This window comes from Syngnathoides biaculeatus, chromosome 17, assembly GCF_019802595.1.
Source record: "Syngnathoides biaculeatus isolate LvHL_M chromosome 17, ASM1980259v1, whole genome shotgun sequence".
NCBI classification, from domain to species: Eukaryota; Metazoa; Chordata; class Actinopteri; order Syngnathiformes; family Syngnathidae; genus Syngnathoides; species Syngnathoides biaculeatus.
This window is the reverse complement of record NC_084656.1, coordinates 5,696,220-5,716,589: the sequence shown is the minus strand read 5'-3', so window position 1 is coordinate 5,716,589 and position 20,370 is coordinate 5,696,220. Positions and strand designations below refer to the sequence as shown.

At 40.7% G+C, this 20,370-nt stretch overlaps 1 protein-coding gene and 1 long non-coding RNA gene across 2 annotated transcripts in view; one reads left to right on the top strand and one right to left on the bottom strand.

Annotated features, from left to right (window-relative positions):
- LOC133491122 (collagen alpha-1(II) chain-like) overlaps nt 1-13,855 on the top strand; it is a 29,598-nt gene extending 15,743 nt beyond the window's left edge. The window contains exons 6-22 of the mRNA XM_061802022.1: nt 1,639-1,692; nt 1,811-1,864; nt 5,922-5,975; nt 6,060-6,113; nt 6,281-6,388; nt 6,539-6,592; nt 6,707-6,760; nt 6,849-6,902; nt 8,044-8,097; nt 8,368-8,421; nt 8,510-8,563; nt 8,739-8,792; nt 11,128-11,181; nt 11,258-11,311; nt 13,056-13,109; nt 13,570-13,623; nt 13,766-13,855. Of these exons, the coding sequence (XP_061658006.1) occupies nt 1,639-1,692; nt 1,811-1,864; nt 5,922-5,975; nt 6,060-6,113; nt 6,281-6,388; nt 6,539-6,592; nt 6,707-6,760; nt 6,849-6,902; nt 8,044-8,097; nt 8,368-8,421; nt 8,510-8,563; nt 8,739-8,792; nt 11,128-11,181; nt 11,258-11,311; nt 13,056-13,109; nt 13,570-13,623; nt 13,766-13,855 (1,008 nt within the window). The remainder of the gene's footprint in view (nt 1-1,638; nt 1,693-1,810; nt 1,865-5,921; nt 5,976-6,059; nt 6,114-6,280; nt 6,389-6,538; nt 6,593-6,706; nt 6,761-6,848; nt 6,903-8,043; nt 8,098-8,367; nt 8,422-8,509; nt 8,564-8,738; nt 8,793-11,127; nt 11,182-11,257; nt 11,312-13,055; nt 13,110-13,569; nt 13,624-13,765) is intronic.
- Nucleotides 13,856-16,979: 3,124 nt separating this feature from the next.
- LOC133490441 (uncharacterized) lies at nt 16,980-18,576 on the bottom strand. Its single transcript, XR_009792212.1, has 2 exons — nt 17,951-18,576; nt 16,980-17,633 (listed from the first exon to the last, which is right to left on the bottom strand). It is a non-coding gene; the product is annotated as an uncharacterized LOC133490441 (long non-coding RNA).
- Between the last annotated feature and the right edge of the window lie 1,794 nt (nt 18,577-20,370).

Genomic DNA, 20,370 nt, shown 5'->3' with positions numbered 1-20,370 from the left:
CTATCGGGAAGTTGAGTCTCGGATTCAGGAGGAGCAATGTGGTTTTCGTCGTGACTGTGGAACAGTGGACCAGCTCTACACCCTCGGGAGGATCCTCGAGGGTGCATGGGAGTGTTCCCAACCAGTCTACATGTGTTTTGTGGACTTGGAGAGGGCATTCAACCGTGTTCCTCAGGTATTCCTGTGGGGAGATCTTCGGGAGTATGGGGTACCGAACCCCGTGATACAAGCTGTTCGATCCCTGTACAACCGCTGTCAGTATTTGGTCCGCATTGCCGGCAATATGTTGGACTCCTTTCCGGTGAGAGTTGGAATGGCTGCCCTTTGTCACCGATTTTGTTCAAAGCTTTTATGGACAGAATTTCTAGGCACAGCCGAGGCGTAGAGGGTGTCCGGTTTGGTGGCCTCAGTATCGCATGTCTGCTCTTTGCAGATGATGTGGTTCTGTTGGCTTCATCAATCCGTGATCTGCAGGTCTCACTGGGGCGAGCTGCAGCCGAGTGTGTAGCGGCTGGCATGAGAATCAGCACCTCCAAATCCGAGACTATGGTCCTCAGTCGGAAAAGGGTGGTGTGCCCTCTCCACGTCGGGGATGAGATCCTTCCCCAAGTGGAGGAGTTCAAGTATCTTGGGGACTTGTTCACAAGTGAGGGAAGAATGGAGCAGGAGATCGACAGACGGACTGGTAAAGCATCTGCAGTGATGCGGACTTTCTATCGGTCCGTTGTAGTAAAGAAGGAGCTAAGTCAAAAGGCAAAGTTCTCTATTTATCAGTCAATCTATGTTCTTACCCTCACCTTTGGGCATGAGCTGTGGGTCATGACCGAAAGTACAAGATCCCGAATACAAGTCTACAGTCAGACATGTCTGTTTTTAGTTGATTAATTTTGATGAGATTTTAATTACTATTTTTGTCCTAAGTTTTTTTTCCTTGACCACTGTGGGTTTTTCTTTAACAGAGGCATACTAGCATTTTTGTCCACGTGTGTACATTTACAATATCATGAACAAGAGATGATGCAAGGCGGGATACATTATGGTGTTTACAACCAAGCATATCTGTTTTGATTAATATTAAAACTTTAATAGTACTCACTGAATTTAAAAGCACACTTAACAAATAGTTTGCACCATGCAGAATACTTGCATCTCCAAAACCAATGCTTTTCAGGAAACAAAAATAAAGTTTAATTGTTACGTAATTAATATTCTATTGTCCAGGAGATTAAGCCATTTTTGACACTTTAGATTGGTCCAAACAAAATGCAAAATTAACAGACCCAGATGAAGACTCACAAATTGTATAGATTTATGGGGAAAAAAAATATGAAAATGACCAGTGTTGGACACGGGAAGTTTCCGCCCAACACTGATGATATATGACATCTATTTACAGCAACAATTAGTACTGTGGAAATGTCCCAATGAGCATATTTGACCGTGACTAGCGAGATTCATGTTGATGTTGTTAGACAGTCAGTCGGTAAAATATAACCCATATTGCTTACTTGATGTGTTGAAAACATAAAATGGGAAGGGCTCGTACTGTAACTGCTGCTGTCATTCCGAAAACTACGTGTGCTGAAGACTGATACAGACAAATGCTTGTTTTGATGTCTCTTTCCATCTCATGACTAGGGTGAACCAGGTCTGGTTGGGGAAGTGGGCCCTGCAGGTTCTTTGGGGTTAAAGGTGAGTCGGTGTCAGTGACATGTTGCTCACCATGAATGAATCACAGATTAAAATATATTAAAACAATTGATTAAATTTTTACATTACTTGTTCTTTGTTGTGTTTGTTTCACACCAAGGGAAGTGAAGGAACCTCTGGACCCACAGGGTCAAACGGACTTAAAGGACAAAAGGTAATATTTTAGACAGTATGTGGGGCATTTCTCACATCAAATATCAATCCATGTTCTGAGCGGTTTATCCTCATAATCCCAACTATCATCGCGCAGGAAGCGGGTTGCACCCTGAACTGGTTTCCAGCCAATCTCACATGAACACATGAACATTCACACACCGATGGGCAATTTAGAAATCAATGCATGTTTTTGGGATGTGCGAGGAAACCAGAGTGCCTGGAGAAAACCGATGCAGGCACAGGGATACCATGCAAACACCACATTTGAATGCCAGTCCTCAGAACTGTGAAGGAGACACTCTAACCAGTTGTGCACCAGGCCACCTTCACCTTATATATAAATATATATATATATATATATATATATATATATATATTTCTTCTTCTTTTCCTTTCAGCTTGTCCCGTTAGGGGTCGCCACAGCGTGTCATCTTTTTCCATCTGAGCCCATCTCCTGCATCTTCCTCTCTAACCCCAACTCCCCTCATCTCTTCCCTCACCACATCCATAAACCTTTTCTTTGGTCTTCCTCTCGCCCTTTTGCCTGGCAGCTCCATCCTCAGCACCCTACCACCAATATACTCACTCTCTCGCCTCTGAACATGTCCAAACCATCGAAGTCTGCTCTCTGGAACCTTGTCAGCAAAACATCCAACTTTGGCTGTCCCTCGAATGAGCTCATTTCTAATCCTATCCAACCTGCTCACTCCGAGCGAGAACCTCAACATCTTCATTTCTGCTACCTCCAGTTCTGCTTCCTGTTGTTTCTTCAGTGCCACCATCTCTCATCCGTACATCATGGCCGGCCTCACCCCTGTTTTGTAAACTTTGCCCTTCATCCTAGCAGAGACTCCTCTGTCACATAACACACCAGACACCATCCGCCAGCTGTTCCAACCTGCTTGGACCCATTTCTTCACTTCCTTACCACACTCACCATTACTCTGGATTTTTGACCCTAAATATTTGAAGTCCTCCACCCTCGCTATCTCTTCTCCCTGTACCCTCACTGTTCCCCCTCCACCTTTCTCATTCATACACATATATTCTGTTTTACTTCAGATAATCTTCATTACTCTCTTTTCCAGTGCATGTCTCCATCTTTCTAATTGTTCCTCCGCATGCTCCCTGCTTTCACCGCATTACACAATATCATCTGCGAACATCATGGTCCAAGGGGATTCCAGTCTAACCTCATCTGTCAGCCTATCCATTACCACTCCAAACAGGAAGGGGCTCAGAGCTGATCCCTGATGCGGTCCCACCTCCACCTTAAATTCTTCTGTCACACCATTGTTCTGCTGCCGTCATAAATGTCCTGTACTATTTTAACATACTTCTCTGCCACACCAGACTTACGCATGCAGTACCACAGTTCCTCCCTTGGCACGCTGTCATAGGCTTTCTCTAGCTCGACAAAGACACAATGTAGCTCCTTCTGACCTTCTCTGTACTTTTCTACAAGCATCCTCAAGGCAAATAATGCATCTGTGATACTCTTTCTAGGCATGAAACCATATTGTTGCTCGCAGATACTTACTTCTGTCCTGAGTCTAGCCTCCACTACTCTTTCCCATAACTTCATTTTGTGGCTCATCAACTTTATTCCTCTATAATTCCCACTGCTCTGAACATTGCCTTTGTTCTTAAAAATGGGAATTTGAACACTTTTCCTCCATTCTTCAGCCATCTTTTCGCTAGTATTCTGTTGAATAAGTTAGTCAAAAACTCCACAGCCATCTCTCCAAATTGCTTCCATACCTCAACCGGTATGTCATCAGGACCAACTGCCTTTCCATTTTTCATCCTTTGTAGTGACTTTCTGACTTCCCCCTTACTAATCATTGCCACTTCCTGGTCCTTCACACTTGCCTCTTCAACTCTTCCTGCTGTCTCATTTTCTTCATTCATCAACTTCTCAAAGTATTCTTTCCATCTATTTAGCACACTACTGGCACCAGTCAACACATTTCCATCTCTATCCTTAATCACCCTTACCTGCTGCACATCCTTCCCATCTTTATCCCGCTGTCTGGCCAACCTGTAGAGATCCTTTTCTCCTTCTTTCGTGTCCAAGCTGGTGTACATGTCTTCATATGCCTCTTGTTTAGCCTTTCCCACCTCTACCTTTGACCTACGTCGCATCTCGATGTACTCCTTTCGCCTCTCATCAGTCCTCTCAGTGTCCCACTTCTTCTTCGCTAATCTCTTTCCTTGTATGACTTCCGGTATTTTGGGTTCCACCACCAAGTCTCCTTGTCCCCTTTCCTACCAGAAGACACACCAAGTACTCTCCTGCCCGTCTCTCTGATTAGCTTGGCTGACGTAGTCCAGTCTTCCGGGAGCTTCTGCTGTTCATCGAGAGCCTGTCTCACCTCTTTCCGAAAGGCTGCACAACATTCTTCCTTTCTCAGCTCCCACCACATGGTTCTCTGCTCTACCTTTGTCTTCTTAATCTTCCTACCCACCACCAGAGTCATCCTACACACCACCATCCTATGCTGTCGAGCTACACTCTTCCCTACCACTACTTTACAGTCAGTAATCTCCTTCAGATTACATCGTCTGTTTAAAATATAATCCACTTGCGTGCTTCTACCTCCGCTCTTGTAGGTCACTATATGTTTTTCCCTCTTCTGGAAATAAGTGTTCACTACAGCCATCTCCATCATTTTTGCAAAGTCCACCACTATCTGTCTCTCAAAGTTCTTTTCCTGGATGCCGTACTTACCCATCACTTCTTCATCGCCCCTGTTTCCTTTACCAATATGCCCGTTACAATATGCACCAATCACAACTCTCTCGCTGTCTGGGCTGCTCAGAACTACTTCATCTAGTTCTTTCCAGAATTTCTCTTTCAACTCGAGGTCACATACTACACGTGGGACATAGCCACTAACCACATTATACATAACACCCTCAATTTCAAATTTTAGTCTCATCAATTGATCTGATACTCTTTTCACCTCCAAGACATTCTTAGCCAGCTCTTCCTTTAAAACCCCTACTCCATTTCTCTTCCCATCTACTCTGTGGTAGAATAATTTAAACCCTGCTCCTAAACTTCTTGCCTTACTACCTTTCCACCTGCTCTCTTGCTCTCTTGGATGCACAGTATTTCAACTTTTCTCCTAATCATCATGTCAACCAACTCCTGAGCATTTCCTGTCATTTTCCTGTCATAGTCCCAACATTCAAAGTCCCTACACTCAGTTGTAGGCTCTGTGCATTCCTCTTTTTCTTCTGACGACGGATCCGGTTTCCTCCTCTTCTTTGTCTTCGACCCATATATATATATATATATATATATATATATATATATATATATATAAATTTTTTTTAAACATTTCACATAACTGCTGAACATACAATCCTTTTTTTTTTTGTTGTAGTAGCTGTAGTAATTGTTCCATAAATTTAATTACGAAATAGTTCTTCAACTGCTAGACTTTTTTCTGTTACTCTACCCCCGTTATCACCAACTTTCATACCAAATATAAAAGCTCAAATAGATTTAACTGCAATATAAATGACAATTAAAATCTCATAAGAATTGTAATGTTGATCATTGCCCTTTGCAAATCAAATTATATGACTGTTTATCAGCTGTTTTTCTTGAAAGAAAAAAATTATCAAACAAATGGTCAATTTTTCCAACACGGTGGCGCAGCAGTAGAGTGTTGTCCTCATCATTCTGAGAACCGGGATTAAAATCCTGTTCCCATCTGTGTGGAGTTTGTATGTTCTCCCTGTGCCTGCATGAGTTTTGTCCGGACGTTCCAGTTTCCTCCTGGATCCCCCAAAAACATGCATTAATTGGACACTCTAAATTGTCTGTCTCCAAGTACCCTGCGATTGGCAGGCAACCAGTTCAGGGTGTACCCTGCCACCTTCCTGATGACAGCTGGGATTGGCGTGAGGATAAGCGGCTCAGAAAATGGATGAATGGATGACTATTTTTAAAAAATCACAGTGTGTTGTCCACCAATTCTGGAGTGACTCAAATACACCCCACCAGTTCCATTCCTTTTGATTTATTCTACTTGCCTCCCTAGGGAGAGTCTGGGAATATTGGCATAGCTGGACCTAAAGGGTCAAGAGGCCCTGCGGTAAAGTCTTATTTATTTTTATTTTTTTTGTACAATGTGTGCAGGGAGACATCATTGTGAATGTGTGTTGTGTTCTTTTTAAAGGGTCTACCTGGAGTGCGGGGAGTCAGAGGAAACAGTGGAAAATTGGGACCATCCGTAAGTGACTGATATGAGAGATCACATGGGCTATTATTTTTATTACATTATAAAAAATCAGATTTGTTACTAAATGCTCCAACATCGATATACCTTTACATAATGTAATATTGTCTGACATTATTATTATACCACTAGTCCAATTGTGTCTTTTGTGATATATAAAGGGTCAACTTGGAAAGGGTGGCTTGAAAGGTGACCAAGGAGCTAAAGGGGAACCGGGGCAACAAGGAACAAAAGGAGAGCCCGGAGTCCCAGGCCCACCAGGGCAGCAGGTCATTACACAAATGATACCAACATTGGCAATATTTACGCCATCTGTGTGGATGGACCTTCAATATTCAGAATTATTCCTGAATCAAGTCAATACAAGACATTCTTGAACTGAATATATTTGGCAAAGTGGGTTTGAATTTACTTTGCAGGGAGAAGAAGGGTTAGCAGGAATCCAAGGTCCTTCAGCTCTTCCTGGCTTAGAGGTAAATGGAAATGTACCAAAAATGTGTTTTTTTACACCCAGAAGTTACTTCAATCTTTTGTTTCTTCCACAGCAACTTTAAACCCATCTGTTTTGTTTCTTCTGTGTCCTACAGGGGGCTCCAGGAGAGATGGGGCCCCAGGGCCCTCCCGGTCCCATCGGGAATACTGTAAGAGTGTCAATGTCGTTAACACACATTATGTTATCACATTTGCATCAGATAGCAGTTTTTGGCAGCAGTAAATATTACTTTACAGGGAGGGCAAGGCAGACCAGGACCTGAGGGGAAACATGGCACAAAAGGAGAAAAGGTAACACGAGAATGATATTCATGTTTTAGTCATATTTGCTTGCTTTGATGTTTTGTTTTGTTTATGTCAACATACAGATTGTTAATTAGTATCTTCATGTCAGTGTGTGGGCACTCAAACTAAAAAGAAATGTTGGCCTTTTCATGTCACCCACTGTTGTACATTTGTAGCGCACGCACACACATGCACACAAGTGCACACACACACAAAACTATCTTAGGTAAATTTAATTTTAATGTGTTTTAGTAAACAAGTACAGGCATTTTTTTTAACCTGAAACTAGGTCTACTGGACTACTTCTTCAACTCAATTTAGGAATTTATGCTTTATCCGCCTTACTGAACATTTTTAAACAGCGATGTGTTCAGTTTGTTTATTTCTCTTGCTTGTGGGGAATGTTCTCTTTGCAATCTTGATATTCATGTTTCTATTAAGATAATGCTTAGTGCTGCTCCCTCACAGGGAGCAGATCTGACTTCAAATCTCTGTTGGAAGATCTGTGTGGAATAAGGTTCCACTTACCATGACTTTGAGCAGTATAGAAAATAATTGTTCCCATTAAATATTGATGAGAAAACATACATTGACAATGTAGATAATATCCATTCATCCATTTTCTAACCCTTTCCTATGAGGGTCGCGGGTAGTGCTGAAGCCTATCCTATCTGTCAAAAGGGCAGGAGGCAGGGTACGCCCTGAACTGGTTGCCAGCCAATCGCAGGGCACATGGAGACAAACAGCCGCACTCACAATCACATCTCGGGGCAATTTAGAGTGTCCAATTAATTTTTCATGTTTTTGGGATGTGGGAGGAAACCGGGGTGCCCGGAGGAAGCCCACGCAGACACGGGGAGAACATGTGAACTCCAGATTCTCTTTCTAATTTCACCCGGTCAACTGTAACATACAATTTAACTTGTGTCATTCACTTGTTTCTATTAATTGTCTTATCCCCCAAAGTTAGCTGAGATTGGCTTCGGCACTTCCATGACCGTTGTGAGGATAGACAGCTTGGAAAATGGATGGCTGGGTGGATGAATGGATAGTTTTGTTTTACGTAGATTATTTATAAAAATGTGAAATATTTAACTCAAATATTTAACTGAATTTTTAACTAACAAACATTATTTTACCCTCACAGGGAGATGATGGCAAGAGTGGTTCACGAGGAAAGAGAGGTCATATTGGGCGAAAGGTAAAACCTTGTCTTTATTGTTGTGTATTGGCTGCAGTGCAGTGTGACTTCAAGGATGCATTTCCATAGAAGATGCAGTATTTACAAACCATGAAAGACTAACTTTAGCAGTCATTTTCTTGTTAAAATATAGATGAAAATGTTCAAAAGTTGTTTTTAATAGATCCAATCTCTGCAAAAGGCAGACTGGATCCCATTTCGCCAGTAGGTTTTCAGCTCTGTATTTTCTTTGTTTTGCTTAATTTAAAAACATTGCAATCATGACCACAGGGGAAACGAGGGAAAGCAGGAATCCGAGGAGCCAGAGGAATCAGAGGGCCAAAAGTAGGTTATCTGAAGACAGCACCCGATGTTGTTTGCAAATTTAAGTCTTTAATTACAAGCTCACGGTAAGTTGTCTGTTATGGTTCAGGGTGAAAAAGGAGAAACAGGTCTCGCGGGCCACCTTGGCTGGCCTGGGACCATTGTGAGTGGCTTTTGTTTATTTCTGCTGTTTTTGTGTTTGTGGTGGGGTCTTCAGGACTCAACACTTAATGATTGTGTTAATTGTGCTTAGTAAGATTCAAGACAAATTGCTCAGGTAGTGCACTAATTATAAAAAATGTAATGGTCACCAAATGGATGTTCTTTATATGTTCAAGGGTAAACCTGGTTTACGTGGCGAGATGGGAGATCGAGGTGTAAAGGGAAAAGAGGTAAACTGCATCTGAGTTTTATATTGTGAGTCAAATCTATGTTGTTGTTAAGTTACTTGCTCATTGGAGAGTTGATCAACTTTGAGGAAGACACTGATCGTGTAATGCTAGTGTACGGTAGGCTCAATTCCCACTCAGTGACAAATCTGATGTCGTCGATGATTGTCGGTCTCCTGTCTGTGTGTCCTGTGATTATCTGGTGGTCTGCTGAAGGTGTTGTCTGCCTCTCATTCAAAAGTCAGCTCATACAGACTTCATCTTTCTGCCATATTCAACAGGATAAGTACTAGAAATTTTATGGATGGATGAACCAATGGTTATACTGTATAGTCGGTGCCTACAAAAGTGGTACACCTGCACAATTGAATAAAATGTAAAATTAGAGAATTTCTGAGGACTATCTGTTTCACCAAACATTTTCTGGCTTTTGTCATGCAATTCAATACACTGGTGAATGGAAAAAAACAATTACATTGTATGAATAGTTGCTGTATCCCGTTGGGAAAAATAGTTCATTCCCTTTGAGCACAACAAGGGAAAAAAATAACTTGTTTACTGCACACACAAAATGGTGGTGAATGTATGTGACAACCAACAATAAATGTCATTCATACAAATAATCTAATCTTCCATCTATGGATTTGTTTTATTAAAAATTTTGTAAAATGAATTATTTTCTTCGACTCGTGGAGAATTACTGTGAAATTCAGTTAAATTTGTTGCTTCTGTGGAGTTGAAATAATAAAAGTAAGAAACTCTTTTCACACTAGTGGTTGATAAAGTGCATATACAGTACAGTATTCCACATGCAGTAGTGCTTCCCCCTGTTGGGTGGCAGTTGTGTGACACAGGTAGAGTTGACCGACTGTTAAAAAATAGACAATCAATAAACTTATTCCCACAGTTCCAATTGTTTCCACACAGCAAACAATATATGCTTTTGACTAATCTTAGATGTTTTATGAGTATGTGTTTCTTTGGGTTTGCACTTCTGAACATGGTGAAGCAGCATTCAGCTATTACGTTGCACTCATATGGAATAAGTTGCCAACAGAGGTGATGTCAGCCCCAAGTGTGAATGGTTTTAAATCCAGGTTGGAAACAACTTTTTTTCTCATGCTTTTTAGATATCTTTCCCACAATATATAAATATATTAAAAAATTAAATAAAAGCATAATGAAAAACAGTGCAGGAAATATTAAAAGTGGAAATACTCTAAAAAGCATGAGAAAAAAGGAGTTTTAAATATGGATTTACAAACATTCACACTTAGAGCTGACGTCACCTCTGTTGGCAACTTATTCCATTCGTGTGCAGCATAATAGCTGAATGCTGCTTCGCCATGTTTGCTTAGGGCTGTGCGCTGCACTATTTGACCTGGTCTGAGGTCTGTCGATCTCAGAGTCCTACTGAGTTTATATTCCATAAGCAGAGCAGAACTTTAAAATCTATTCTAAAGCTGACATGAAGGTAGAGTAAGGAATTTAGAATTGAAGTTATATGCTCTGACATCTTTTCTGTGGTCAGAACCCAAGCTGTTGCAGCATTCTGAATGAGCTGCAGCTGTTTAATGCTATTTTGGGGAGTCCAGTTAGAAGACCATTAGAGTATTCAAGTCTACTTGAGATAAAAGCATGGATGAGCTTTTCCTGGTCTCCTTGACACATACAAGCCTTCACTTTTGATATGTAGTAATAGTAAAAGGCAGTTTTTGTGAGTGATTTGGTATGACTGTTGAAAGTCAAGTCAGAATCTATCAGAACACCAATATCTCAGACTTGGTCTTTGGTTTTTAAAGATAGCGAGTTCAAGTATTCACTAACGGTAATTCTCTTTTCTTTATTGCCAAAAACAATGATTTCAGCTTTGTTCTGGTGTATTTGAGGAAAATGTTGTCATCCATGCAGTTATTTAACTGCTTTAGACAGTGGCATAACACCTCAACTGAACTTTAGAAGACACTGCTAAATATAACTGTCATCTGGATAGCTATGATGGTCGAAATTAAATTTTGAAAAATTTGACCCAAGGGTAGCATATACAGGGTGATCAAGTAAATCTGAAAATACATTAAGTCATGGAGCTGTTTAAACCACAAGGTGTAAAACTGAAAGGAAATAGAGTCTCGGTTCACAGTTCGAATTGTATAGTATTGTTGTGCAGCAGAATTTTCAAAATTAATCATAAAGCTTTTAAATTAATAAGTGATTAGATCTATACCATAATTTTACCACCATTTTCTGTTTTGTTCAAAGCAGATTCTTTGACTCAGTTGTATTGTGATTATGGTAGTGAAGGTGGCAGCTTGATGTTTTTGCCAATTTTCCCTCTCAGGGTGAAAAAGGTGACATGGGGCTCCCGGGACCACCTGGACTTGATGGGGCCAAGGTAGGCATTGGATACTTAGACGTTTTTGTGAGTGGCAAATGGCCCTCACTGTCAATATTTATGTTTTGTTCTTTAGGGTATCCGTGGACCTGTTGGGTTTCCAGGTGAAGTTGGTCTACAGGGAGAACAGGTACAGCTAGGGATATTGAAGGAAACTTAGATGTCATTATAGAAACTGACAAAATTTTGTCAGTTTTCAAGTTCACTTACATGAATTTGTGTGCTTGTTTACAGTTTAAGTTAATGAAAATTCAAATTTATTTTATAAGTTATTTTTAGTGCATTCTAAGATTAAAAAAAATGATGGCTCTGATCTGTAATAATCTGTTTGCAATATCAGATAAACTACAGTTTACACCAGGGGTGCTCAATGCGTCGTCGGTCGATCACGGGACGGCATGCCAAAAAAAAAAAAAAAAAAAAAAAAAAAAAAAACATCAGCCAGTGTTCTCTCTAAACTCCGCATGTGCACAATTGTGCACCGCTGATGCAGTCTTTTCGCAGATGTTCTGCGTTGTGTGCAAAAAAAAAAATAATCCAATGAACTATAACATACAGCTATTCAGTTTGTGGTATTTTGCAATGTGCTTCAATGATTGAGGGATGACTGGTTGTTACATCCAATGGCACAATTCACATACATACTGTAAAAAATGAAAAGAAGCCACTGGTTTCTTTTTGCAGCACACGGAACTTTCTCTAACTGTGACCGCTGCACTGCCACATTCTCTTTTTCCTAGTTTACCTTGCACCTCCTCCCCACGCTAAAAGACGTACACTCGTAATTACAAATGTTACAGTACTTATGCAGGCCATCAATGTGTTTTATAATGACAGTGTCCACCACCACTGCTTTAGTTAGCAACACAGTCCGGGCAACGTAGAGCAAAGATGAGCTAGACATGCTGCTTATGTTTATTTTTGCTATTAATGGAGAAAGTTAAAAAAGAAATGCTGTTGTTTTAAGATGCAATGACTCTCGGAGTATGTGAATAATCGAAGGAAAAGTGGTTAAACTGGATAAAATTTTCTGTTTTCCGAGTGGGAAAGGTCTGGTCTGAAGCCAAAGTAGAAAGTTCAGGGTGAGATGATGATGCACAGCCTGATCCAGGATGAAAGCACACACAATACGGTGCACAAAAAGCAAATTCTGTCACGGACGAGACTCGGGGGTGGACCCAAATGCACGACTCAGGTGAGAGGTAAGCAGTGCAGAATACGCCTTTATTCGTTCCAATGTCGGTTACCAGGGAGTCAGTCCAAACAAGCAGCAAGATCAGTAACGGCAGGCTTACGGGGTAGGTCGGGAGACAGGCGTTGGTCGGTACACGGGAGGTAGACGTCAGGAGTATGGTAGTGCGGGAACGAGGCATGAGAGGCAACGATCTAGCAGAGTAACAGTCGTCCCCCGGGTCCTATATGTACTGGGTCTTAATCAAAGGTCATGAGGCGCAGGTGTGCACCTTCAGATTAGCTGGCCACGCCCAGCCCTGGCTGGAATCCAGGAGCATGACAAATTCAGTATTTTAAATATAGGAGGCAACATAACATTAACCTTAAAATGGTTTGGGAGCATTCATTTGTAGCTCGTGAGAGGCTGGCTGCTTGAAAAGTAGATCTTGGGGTAAAAAACTTGGGGCACCCCTGGTTTACACTTTAAACTGTTTTAAATGGTATTTTTGTTGCTAACGAGTTTGTGTTAAGATTTGTTTTCCTAAAATGATTTGATATGCAAAATAAATGACGTAATAACGTATTGTCTCTTCGATGGCTTATTCTATTTATCCATTAAAAACGCAGCTGGTTTGATAAGACAAGATGTGTCTTCCCAAACATAAATTCATGTGAATGTCTCTCCGCTCTGATTTCGATAGGGAAATATTGGTCCACAAGGCCCGAGAGGAACATCAGGCATGCCTGGATTGCCTGTAAGTGCATTCATGTCTCTAGAATAAATTTTTGTTCCATTTTGTCCCATATAGACATTTCATGTAACATAATCTGAATTTATTTACATGACTTGGATTTTGTATTTTTTGCAATTGACCATTTCTTACTTAAAAATATGTTTTGAATTTTAGGCAGATCAGAGAACAAAAAATAGACACAAAGATGATTTCATACATGTTTATTCTTTATTTTACAGGGCACATTTGGATTAAAGGTGGGAGTAATACACATTTCGAAACTGCAGAGGGATATTGTTTTACGTTTTTGTTTTCACTAAACTTATGTTGATGGAAATGTAGCACTGTGTTTGATTGCAACTGTGTGTAACTTCTTTCAAGAATTTTTTCTCAATTCTAGTAGGAATATGTGAATTAGACAGAGTTTGATATCAGTGTCTCATATGCATGTTGTCGTCCTGATGTTTTCTTTACCTTTAAGGGCATGAAAGGCTACCAAGGTTTGCCTGGTCTGGCTGGCAGAAGAGGCCTCCCAGTAAGTTCATAATATACAGCATCTCATCCTAGTTGGACACATGGCACCTATAGTAATTGAGTGACCTCAAATGGACCAGAAGGAGTCATGAATTGATTTTATTGATTATCATGGCATTTGTTTTGATCGTCCTTATGTTTAGGGTCCACCTGGTCTTCCTGGTGCTCCAGGACTATCTATAAACATGACTTTGACAGAACTCAAGGTTAGTAATGAATCCCTTTATAGTTGATCTTGTGCCACCAAACACAATACATTCGAAGCCACAGGTCAACGTTGTGACAAACTTAACACAATAGAGTAAAACAGCAAGTTATATATCTTTGAATGTGATTGGAAACCACTGATGCGTGCGTTTTTTGTTTGTTTGTTTCTCTCTGTATGTCCAGGAGCTAATATACGTGTCTGATAAACCCAATTACTCTTTGATCCAAAGTCTTTTGGATTCTCTGGAGCAGGAGCTCCAAGTACTGATGGTTCCTCCTGATGGCACCAAAGAGCATCCAGCAACAACCTGTCTAGAACTTTGGCTATGCCACCCAGAATACACCAGTGGTCAGCAACAATTCCTATTATTGTAAAAAAAAAACAAAAAAACATTTTGAACTTTTGCTTGCTGTGTTGATTGCAAACTTTACAAAGGGGAGGCCTTATTTTAACCCTAATCCTCAGAACTGGGAGGCAGAAGTACTACCCTGAGCAAAAACATACATAAAGGCTCCGTCACACCATGACGTTCTGGTCAACGTCCTTTGAACATTTCAATCGTTCTATTTTTCAGCGTTCTCAAACGCAGATGGCACATCTGCCGTGTGATTAACATGTGTCTAACGCTTGAGTTAATGTGTGTTTAACGCACGAAAAGCGTGTCTAACGCACGAAAAGAGTGTAACAGCGACCAAATAAGATACCCCTAAAAGCCATTAGCATGTGCAAACATGTCATCGGGGCGCGACGAGCGATTTGTCAACGTAAGACGAGCGTGTTGAGCGTGTGACCAATGGGTGAATAACGACAGAAAGCGTTTTGCTGGTGTGTAATTTTACAGTGGAACCGGCACTAAAACGTTGGAAAGTTCATAGTCACTTCAGTTGTTTTTGTGAGTTAGAACAGTGAGCATCATGCCGCCGAGAAGAAAAAAAGTTAGGGCGTGGACTTCAGCAACTAGCGCTTCTAATAAGAAAGCTAAGCCTCCTTCATCACGAGCAATGTGTTTGGAGGAAAAACAACAGCAGGAGGAAGAGCACCATGTGACACCCCCTGGGGACTCTAAACACCTTGCAAACCCCAGTGAGGACGGTCCAACAAAGAGACAAAAGAAGCAGAGAAAGGACTGCAGGATCCTGGACCGGGCTGTTGAGGATAGTCTGGTGGAGTTTTTCCGCGAAAACGAACTGCTGCTTTCTGGATCTTCCATAGTAGGCGCTCTCTACTGTAGCTTAATATTAAATGGACCTTGCTTTTACAAACATTTATATACCCATATGCATGGAATTTCAGGAAACACTCGAATGACGCTCAATGGACACCAAATGATGTTCATTTCACTTTGGTTACATGCTGTGTGCGCTACGGGATTGTTCAGTGTGCGTTGACAGGTCGCCAGTGGGTCGTTCACTGCAAAGCAAACGATTAAGTAACAACCAAGTAAAGCTAGAGTTACGACTGACTAACGATAGCCAAACGCGTGCAACGCTCGGCGAACCTTAGTAAAACGTTCCACGGACGTTCTTGAACGTTCTGCAGCGTTTAAAATGAAACGTTGATGAACGCTGGTCTCGCTGGTAAGAACTTTTGTGCATGTTCAAAACTTTTTTTCCGGACCGGCGTTCTCCGCCGATTCCCAGCGATCATTGACGTTCATTAGCGTTCAACCAATGCTCTTCTTGAGCTATCCCGGCGACCATGGGCGACTACCAACGTTTCCTCAAACGCTATAGAACGCTGACCAGAACGTCATGGTGTGATGGGGCCATAACATAAAAATACACTCCATAACCTCTGGCAACAGCTAAACTTAATGCTTCCCCAAAATACAAAGATCAACAACTATCACTTCAATCTACTCGATCTTCCTTGACATGAGTTACAACTTTCTGTTTGTTAAATAATTTTTTTTAACCTGTCTTTTTTGGCTGTCTGGTCAAGCAATTTAGTGAATTTATTTGGCTTTTTATGCCAGAACTGTTTCCTGTGTGCCGGCACGGTGGATCAGTTGGAAAGAGTTGGCCTCACAGTTCTAAGGTCCCTGGTTGGATCCCGGACCTGCTTGTGTGGCGTTTGGATGTTCTCCCCGTGGATGCGTGGGTTTGTTTTCTGGGCACTCCGGTTTCCTCCCACATCCCAAAAACATGCAACATTAATTGGACACACTAAATTACCCCGAGGTGTGATTGTGAGTGCGGCTGATGGTCTCTATGTGCCCTGCGATTGGCTGGCAACCAGTTCAGGGTGTACCCTGCGACCTGCCCACAGCTGGGATAGGCTCCAGTACTCCTGCAAGGAGTGAGGATAAGTGGCAAAGAAGATAGATAGATAGATAGATAGATAGATAGATAGATAGATAGATAGATAGATAGATAGATAGATAGATAGATAGATAGATAGATAGATAGATAGATAGAGATAGATAGATAGATAGATAGATAGATAGATAGATAGATAGATAGATAGATAGATAGATAGATAGATACATAGATAGATAGGCGGCCGTTAGTACACTCCCTTTGTGGTTATTTGTATTTTGGTAGAGCCATTATTTTCTGTACCACTTATCCTCTTCAGTGTCACAGAGAACTGAAGCCCATCCCAGCTGACTTTGGGAACATTGTGGCCAGGTTTTTGTGTTTTAAAAAACATCTCTAAACTTTCCCCACCATTAATGTGACCTCTAACCGTAACGCAATTTAAAAAGTGAAAGTGGGGAAGTAAAAACAAATAATTGAGAGAATCTGGTTGTACAAGTGTGCACATTGTTTTCTAACAGGTTGTATGGCTTGGTTCAGTTCAAATGTGATTATTTCTGCTAAGTTCAAACCCAGACCCACCTGTTTGGACTTTGCATGTTATCCCTGTGCATGTGTAGCGCCTTTCTAGTATGAAATACTTCGACGAGGTCGCCACTTGAGTTCTTTCCTCACTCCAAATTAGGAAACTAATAAATTAACCCAATGGTAATTACTCTAAATGTCTGTTACAACTTTACTCTTTACTTGTGCATTTAATTCTCTATCAAAAAGTCTCTGAAATAATATTTACCCTTATGAGTTAATATTATCCTAATTTAAATAATCAAGCTACCAAATAAACTCACCACTATTTTAACTGTCTTGCAGATGGTCAAATAATAAATCTACTTATGGAACAAAAAGTGTGAACGTTTAATAACAAAATAAAGGATGGAAAATCAAACATGTGTACACAACAGTCAAATAAACAAAGTCAATATAACTGTTACACAATGCACACATGTGAAGCTAAGGGCCCAAAAAAATATGAATACAGCCGACAAGGAAATTCAAACCCCAATGTCACTGCGGTGCTTCCCAAGGGAGGAATGAAGAAAGGTGAAGGTGGTTTTCCTCTGTCCGGCGTCCTCATCGTCCTCGTCCTTTCTTTCTTCCTTGAAGTCCAAACATAGGCCTCGCGAGCCTCGTTACCTCGCCGCTAGCACCCTTGTCCTCTCCCTCATGGTCCAACAGACAGGCCTTGCTATAGCTAGCATTAGCTGGTTGCTAGCGCCCAAGCCAAGTCCCACGCATGCACTTAGCCCCTGTGGTAGCGGCTAACTCCACCACGTGACGGCGTGATTTGAGTAGTCCACTCAAATGACACACTATCCCAGTTGAACTTTCAACAGTTCTTGTCGAACACGTTGATCAACTTTTGATATATGTCCACGTTCACTTTCTTTGTCCTTTCGTTGTCCTCCAACCACCACTGTATTTGGGACTCCGTCTTTTTCCTCTCTCTCTCTTTTCTTGCGTCTCCTAAACACGTCACTTCCTGTCCTTCTTAAACAATGGTTACAACAATAAAATGACAAACAAAAGTATTTGTTTCTCACAAATGAATCAAACACGTTTAAATACAAATCCCTCCAAAAGAAAATAGTCAGCACACACAGTTTAACAGATATTCCACCACATTGCATAAAGAAAACCTATAACCTAATTGCTACTCTATTATACTGAACTTTTACCTGTACCAATTTTTTTAACCAGGTTACACCTGTAAAAACTGTGCCAAACATATATATGTGTTCATCTGAGATGATACGATGTGGCGACCCCGAAAGGGACAAGCCGAAAGAAACACACACACACACCTGCGTGGGTTTTCTCTGGGCACTCTGGTTTCCTCCGATGTCCCAAAAACAAGCAACATTAATTGGACACTCTAAATGGCCCCTAGGTGTGATTGTGAGTGCGGCTGTGTGTCTCGATGTGTCCTGCGATTGGCTGGCAACCAGTTTAGGGTGTACCCTGCCTCCTGCCCGTTGACAGCTGGGATTGGCTCCAGCACTCCCCACGACCCTCATGAGGATAAGCGACATAGAAAATGGATGGATGGATGGATTGATGGGTGGATGGAGGAGTGGGGGAGGCAAGAACAATGGGCAGGAAATTACGAACAGTTACAAATTCCAATCAGTGCTCAGCCTTCTGTTAGAAAGCAAAACTGTCAGGAAATGCTTACTAAAACAGCTGAACTTCATCTGGTATTAATTTGATGCATGTTAAATGGAGGCAAGTGTGCACTGACTCCCATTTAACAGAAGTTTGAATGTGATTACCTGGTAGACTTTTTATCTCCACTGTATCATATTCGGCATGCATTTTATGACACAAAATATCCTAAAAATTGCTTTCCGGATTTTAAGGAAGGAGCAGTGTGCAGGTTTTCAGCTACAAATGTGAAATTTTAACTGTTATATGTTCCCTTTAGGAACATATTACATCGACCCAAATCAAGGCAGCACCGCTGACGCTCTGCTGGCATATTGCAGTTTCTCCAGCACCTCAATACAGACATGCCTGCATCCTCAAGATTCACAGGTCCAGAACCTTACATGAACCTTATAAAGTCACCATTATGTCAATTATTTGTTATTTCTGTACTCCCAATAAAATAATAATGAATTCCCTTGCTGTATTTTGTGACCATAAGAGTCTTCACTTCATGTTTTATTCAATACCTTTTCTTTTTTTTTCCTCTCCCACCATATTTAATGGAGCATAATGCAGAATGGCTTCCAATTTACCCAAAGGGACATTTTTCGTAACTGTGATTTGCCGTTTTCTGTAATAAAACTTGCAACAGCTGAACATCACAACTAACCCACACAGAACTGCATATACAAATAGGTATTTGTGTGTTTGCCTGCAGTTGCCCATGAAAGCGTGGATGGAAGAATCATCTACAGATGGCTCTTTTCAGTGGCTTAGCAGGTTGGACGAAGGATTTCAGGTGTGAGAATTACCAAAACATTTGAGTGGAATATATCTGCTTGTTTCTACTGGTTTACAGTATAGAAGATATTGTACATACTGTACGTGCCCAAAAAATTGCAAAAATCACTCTGTAATTAGTTAATACTGCATCTGATTCCCAATTGTTTCTGTACTCCTCATCCCAAGGGTTTTATTTTGAACAATTCAGACAAAGTTTATATAAAATGGACTATTCCTCTGCCCCATGCTCTCCCATTCCATAAAGTTTGATATTTAGTAAAGTAGTGTTTCTTTGTTCCTCCTACCTAAGTACCTAAAAAATTCACTAATGACTACCTGACCAACAAAATAACCAAAACAGAACAAATGGCAATTCACACAGCATGGGGAACAGAGGCTTCACTAAGCAGGTAATAAAATCATTAATTTTTAATTTGTTTTGCCGAAATTAACCAGATTGCTTCTATAGTGCTCATGTGTCCTTCGACCAAGATGAGGGACCACACAATTTTGCAGTTTCTTCATCCTTGTTGAATAATAAGTAGCTAGGTCACAGAGTAATTTTCCCTTAGCCCATTTGACATATATGCTTCAAGTCAATATTCCATTCATACTTAACCAACAGACCAGTGCATTTTGGAATAGTTTTCCAGTTTTTATTTTCCTTGAAGTATTTGATTAAAAGACCATTAACTCACAGATGTTTATTACATTTGTATGTAATGTATATTACATTTTACATTTTAATTGTTTAAAATGGATTTGAATGGTGTTGTGCATTTTGGAATATTATAACATATAACGTGGCATTTTTTGAAATGGCACTTTATATTTGAGGATTTTATCATTACAATTTTGTCAATACAAATTATACACAAAGGAGCCTTCTTTCTACACAAAGGCGAAATCCTTCTGTCCGTTCTTCCTGAAAACTGGAGTACTCCTGTCTTTTTCTTTAAGCCATCTTTGTCAAAAGTGATTAATTTCTACTCTATCTATACTATTCTGACCCTTCTGCTCCTGCCCACATTGACATCTACAGTGAAGAAAATAAGTATTTGAACACCCTCCTGTATTGCAAGTTCTCCCACTTAGAAATCATGGAGGGTCTGAAATTTTCATCTAGGTGCATGTCCACTGTAAGAGAGAGAATCTAAAAAGAAAAATCCAATAATCACAATGTATGATACAATCAGTAAGGCTCAAACTTGTAAAATGGCCAAGACCAAAAAGCTGTCCAAAGTAACCAGAGACAAAATTGTACAAGTCCACACAGTTGGAAAGGGCTACGGAG